The sequence below is a fragment of the Anneissia japonica genome, unplaced genomic scaffold (genome assembly GCF_011630105.1).
Source record: "Anneissia japonica isolate Jap-2015-1 unplaced genomic scaffold, ASM1163010v1 scaffold1208_len1460985_cov181, whole genome shotgun sequence".
In the NCBI taxonomy this organism is placed as follows: domain Eukaryota; kingdom Metazoa; phylum Echinodermata; class Crinoidea; order Comatulida; family Comatulidae; genus Anneissia; species Anneissia japonica.
In genome coordinates, this window is record NW_022688484.1 from 66,362 (window position 1) to 72,188 (window position 5,827).

The 5,827-nt window shown below is 35.5% G+C and overlaps 1 protein-coding gene across 2 annotated transcripts in view; it reads right to left on the reverse strand.

Moving 5' to 3' along the window:
* The window catches only part of LOC117121822 (tyrosine-protein kinase receptor Tie-1-like), a 13,255-nt gene extending 7,967 nt beyond the window's left edge, over window positions 1-5,288 (reverse strand). For both annotated transcript variants that reach the window (XM_033267170.1, XM_033267181.1), the window contains exons 1-5: window positions 5,163-5,288; window positions 4,055-4,097; window positions 3,225-3,602; window positions 2,104-2,349; window positions 926-1,060 (exon numbers count right to left, since the gene is read on the reverse strand). In XM_033267170.1, the coding sequence (XP_033123061.1) occupies window positions 926-1,060; window positions 2,104-2,349; window positions 3,225-3,602; window positions 4,055-4,097; window positions 5,163-5,177 (817 nt within the window). In that variant the 5' untranslated portion in view covers window positions 5,178-5,288. The remainder of the gene's footprint in view (window positions 1-925; window positions 1,061-2,103; window positions 2,350-3,224; window positions 3,603-4,054; window positions 4,098-5,162) is intronic.
* Window positions 5,289-5,827: the final 539 nt, after the last annotated feature.

A 5,827-nucleotide genomic window follows, 5' to 3' on the forward strand; every position in this document is an offset into this window, starting at 1 on the left:
GAATAAAGAAAGAAGGAAGAATAGGAAAGAGATTTGGAGCGGCTGAAATATTTTCCGAAAATATACAATAGTAGTCAATATGCTATTATTGCTTTACGTTTTTGTAAACAAGTTTGGGCACAAAAAAACGAAATTAATTTTTATACATTAACAATTAACGTAGGCCTATTTTTCATGCGTTTTTATAAGCAGATGTTGATGCGTACATACAGAACAATGCGTGAAAATACAGAACAACACACAATGAAATACAACAATATTCACTCACAACTTTGAACTTGAACAAATTGAATATAGGCCTATCCATTGGTAAGTTACAGGTAGCTCAACTTTCCTTATAATTACTACAGCTTTAAGACTATCTTTGAATTTTCAATTTCGTCTCCTCGATGTTATCTTGGAATTCCGTCTTTCCAAGATAACATATCTTGGAAAGACGTCTTTCCAAGATACGTTATCTTGGAATTCCGTCTTTCAAAGATACATTATCTTGGAATTCCGTCTTTCCGAAATAAATTATCTTGGAATTCACTCTTTCCAAGAAAAATTATCTCGGAAATCCGTCTTTCCAAGATAATTTATCTCGGAAAGACGTCTTACTAAGTATTTATTCCATGTTTCCATGATAATTATCTTGGAAACTCGGAAACGCGGAAGGTCACTTTAAGCTTCCGTAATAAACAGTATAAAGCATGATCATTTATATTTATAAAATTCAAGATGTTATATACAAACCATAGGCAAAGCCTAATAAATTCAAAATAAACACAATTTCGTTAAAAGTAGATCCTTCAAGTCCTGCATAAATCACCCTTCAAATATATAATAAAATTGAAGAATGTTGTACACTGTTATTTTCAAGAAGTTAATTTAATGTTAAAATTACTCCTTGAAAATAAGAGTGTATTCAATAATTTAAACTCACGTATTGTGCAATTAGTTCCTTTAAATCCCGAAGGGCAAATACAGTTTCCGATGTATGTATCACATACTCCTCCATTGTAGCACACCTCGCAGCTCATGTTGCAATTAGGCGGAAACCATTTATTATGTGGACACTCTGAAACACAAGTCAATCCTGCTAAATACATGTTAATACTAAATGAATGCTATTAAGTAGATAAAACCAGAAAATCATTGTTTGGTGGAATGTCAAAGATAAAAGAAGATACTTTTTCCAATATTTGCTATAGGATAAACTCGCTAGGGGTGAAATTACTGGGGTGGGGCTAAGCATACTTCCCCAAACATTTTACCGTGCAGGTTTATCAATGTAAAATAATATATAACTAGGGCTAATTCTAGAACGTTAACTTGCTTTAATTACTCACCTAGCGCCTCTGATAAATTGTTGAATTGGCGCTATATAAATACTTGTTATTATCATTAAATAAACTTTTAGTCAGGCCCTATGAAAATATTGGTTAGGCCAGTCACCCATATCCACGTCGTTATGAGGACATTCCTTAACATTTAAACCAGAATTTATACTCAAAATGTTTTATTCGATTTCAGGAATGATAGTATTCTTATGCTCATTTTCTAAGCCTGAACGGGTCATAAAGGCTTCTTGATGTGACAAATTCTTACATCTAAACACCCTAAAATTTTGATGAGAGGTTAGTCTACTTTAACTTTTCGACTTCGGTGAAATTTATTGACTTTCATTGGATTAAAAATATATAGTTATTTTAATTAAAGTATGAGACTGCATCATTTCCGGGTGTCTACAGATGTAATATCCTAAATTGTTCACACCTCAGCCCCGACCATGGTGGGGCTGAGGTGGGTATGTTTCTCTTAAATATATCCTTCTGATTATAAGGTTACCATTGTTACCCTCTCCTCACCTCCTAAATGTCAACATGAATTCGAAGGTCTACCAACATCATGTCTCCGATTTTATTAAAAAAAGAGGAACTTTTAATTATCAAATTAAGACACATTGAAAAACATCTTTAATGTATGAGAATGACATTACGGTACTTAAGTCAAACATAGCGGGGCTCAGGAAGTTTGACTTTTGACTATGAAATCAAAATTCTATAATGTAATGTAATGTCCGTGTGGAAGTGATTAAAATGAATCAATGATACAACCTACCTCTTACAATCAGCTGCATAAAAGCGTGGTGTTCTTCCGAATTCTCTTCATCATAACATTCATAAATCCCAGCATCAGCTAAGGAAATCGTGTCGAATAAAATCTCCGTCATATCGTTCCGTGTTGTGTTTAGAACTGCGTCCTTCTTCCATCGTAAATTTCTATTAGACCCTTCTCTAACGCCCAACGTAACGTTGCTATCACCTGCACTGACGGTCTTCGCACGAACAATCGGTTTTACATCGGCTTTGGAAATAAAAATCAATGTACGTGGGTTCCTTTGCATTTGATAAAAGCCATGAAAAAAATATGGACTAAAAAATAAGAAAATTAAAAAAATTAATTATGTCATGGAAAAGGAGAAACCTTAATTAGTTTGTTATTCAGAATAACAGTTATCAATACTCTAGGTCTATCTCAATTAACGTACTTCGCAACTTCTATCCCAGCACCATCTTTCGTTTTCAAAGGGGTAGGTTTCATTGGATGAGTGGGACTTAAATTCATTAAGTCCACTGCAGACACGATGGAAACATTGATTACAAATATCACAATATATTCCAAGCTGATTTGTGGTAATTCAGATGTTTGTGGGCAGAGATACAGGTATTTTGCTATAAAATAAGATGTACTCTGGCTGTACAGCGCTCTTTCGTTAAAAACTAGGTCATTTATGCATTTATGTTTACAATTTTCAGGACCCCATCCCCGTCGGGAAAATCCTGGCGCCACCCCAGGACGTTTATCCCTTCCCCCATGATCTGCGCCCAAGGGTGCGTGGGAGTCCGCCACCTCAGCCCCAACAACCGGGGCTGATGCGAAAATTTTGAGAATATGGATCTCTGGGTGCCCGGAAATTGCACTCTCATGTACCGTAAAAATCTTACCAATAATTCATATCAACAATATAATACAACAATTATTTTTCTTAATACAATTAAGGGGGTGCGACGCACCCTCTGCACCCCCTGCATCCGCCCCAGACGTATAATGTTTGAAACTATGAATATAACTTTAATTACAACGTATATTATTAAAGTTATGAATTTTAATAAATGTATGGAAAATGATAAGAACATGAATAAATGTGACCACAAAAGAGAGAGAGAAAAAATCCTTACTCCTGTAATCGTGAACTATGATTGTAGCGGTGCCATTTCGCGAACCTTTTTCAGCGTACGCTGTGAATACACCGACTCGGGCGTCAACAGAGCAGTCACCTGCAGGTTCGCAACTAATTTCAGCTGTACAGGACTTAGGGCCACGACAAGAACAATCGACATATTGATGAACACCACTATTCACTATATTATCACTACTGTTGCAAAGTTGTTCTCCTGAAAACTCCTCCCGATTGGCTAACCGATTAATGCTGAGTGTGATTTTACTTGAATTGTCGGAACTGAAACCTTGAATAACAGTTTCGTCTATTTTATACCCCTTAACAGCAGGAGTTGAAGTGAAACCTATCACATTCAAATTGAGCTCACTATCATCACCTAAAGCATAATGCAAATAAGTCAGAACAATTCATGGAGTTATAAATTAATGTATTTCTACATAAATATTTTGGTTATAAACTTTATAGCATTCATTAGATTTCAGGACAAAATTTCTCTACAGAGGCAAGTTGATAGTACAAGATATTTTTGTATTATGAAAATAAGGTAGAGAGTGATTTAAGAATGATAGCATTGAGGACAGGAGATAAAAGTATTTTTCTTAAATGAAGAAAATGGTACCTGGCATTGTCTTTATGATGTTTTCGAAATACTTTCATAAGGTAATTGAAAAGAAAATCGTTTTTTTTTTGGAGTTTTCGGTCTTCGTTTTGTATACACCCAAAGGGTGTTTATACAACTAAGACCCTGGTTACTTCTCTATTCTTCACGTTATTTCAATGTAAACCATGAAAAATGTAATAACAATACGTTTCACTTTTTATTCTTACCTGTAGAATATCCAACAAGGAATAATAGCAGAAACCACACTTCCTGTTAAAATAATATATTTGAGAAATATTTAATGGTTGTCTATGTGATGTACACTAAATAAGTCGGTCTGTGCCGCTTCATAATGCTTAATGCATTGCATTTCATGTTCTTTTAGAGCGCCATAATATAATTGGCTATAAGCAAGTGTTGCAATGGCGGATTTGATGGCCCAGCCTACTTCCCCACCACCCCACCCACACCAATAATTTTTGTTTCAAAATTATTAAAAAAAAGATGAAGAAAAAAAATTATATTCAAATTTAAATCTGATAGTGTCACTTCCGGCCATCTAGAGTTGCCATGATCACACCTTTTTTTTTATGGACGCTCCATTTATACAATTTCGTCCCTGGTCTCCCTCTATTTCGAATTCCTTGATTGGCCACTGAGTCTAACTTGGTTTTTAAATAGTTCTTCAAAATTAATTTTATGAATTTGGTAGGATAATCTATACGGCCAGAGTGAAGCAGTATGACTTGTTCAACTCTATAGCATGGAGGTACAGTTCGCTCGCCAGTTTGAGAAAATTCGGGACGGTCTTGGGATTCGAATCCCAAGACGTCAGTCTACACCTTATAGACGGTTAGCTAGGCCTATGTGTTGAAGACCTATTTTGTTATTTGATAAATGGTCTCCAATTAGAGGCTTCTCGGAATTAAAGGGATATCACATTGGAGGGTGCACTGTATAAACATGACATATTAAATATCGCCATCGTTACTTCAAACTTTCTTAGACATGGATATAGTCTTTACTTACTTTGATAAAAGTGTGGGAATGAGGGACGCCATCCAGTGGCGTATCTAGGGGAAGGCACGTCTTCCAGTTTCCTTACCCTCTATTGGAAATGTTTACAGCAAGAAAATCAAGTAGATAAAAATCACCCCATGTCACATTATTTTTGCGAGCTAGCGCCCCTCACTTAATCATCTAGCCCGCCACTTCACCTTCGCGTCCCCCCATCCGTCCCCATTTCAAGCCTCCTAGATATTCCACTGATGTCATCTACACATCGAATTTACCGATTGACGCCAAATGTACAAAATAATATAAAAGTGTAACTACCTTTAAGAAAAACATTTCTCTGGCTCACATCTGCCGAACTATGACAAAAAAACAACAACGTCTTCAATAATCAGTGATCTGTCGAAAAACTGTGCTTTACTTCCAAAGTTTACGTCTCAAAGAAAGACCTGTCTAGTGTCTTTTCCCTTCATTATATAGTCAGCCAATGTAAACACACGCAGTCTAATTAGAGTAATGTGTGTAAAAAAATTGAGTATATTATTAATATCACGGTTGCCTTGTTTCCAGATTAGTTTGATCCACTTTTATGATGAAAAATAAATGATTAAATCGATATCAATTAACATTACGAGTATCGAAATTAATTATCAAATATCAAATTTCAAATATGATTAAAATTATCATTGCTTATCTTTAGATGCACCACAACGCAAACATTTTACAGCCGACACATATAACCGCAATTTGGTTTTAATCATGACATAATAAATCATAGCTCTGTGTAAATCGAATCCGATTGGGGGCTATTAGCCTTATATCGTCATCTTTGTGCTGACCAGCGTTATATAAGACTACATGTAACAGAGATCAATAGGATACACCTTTATTAAACATGTCTTTGGCTCACACCTGTCGAGCTATGGGACAAAACAACAACGTCTTCAATACGCAGTGATCTGTCTAGGAAACTGTGCTTTACTTCC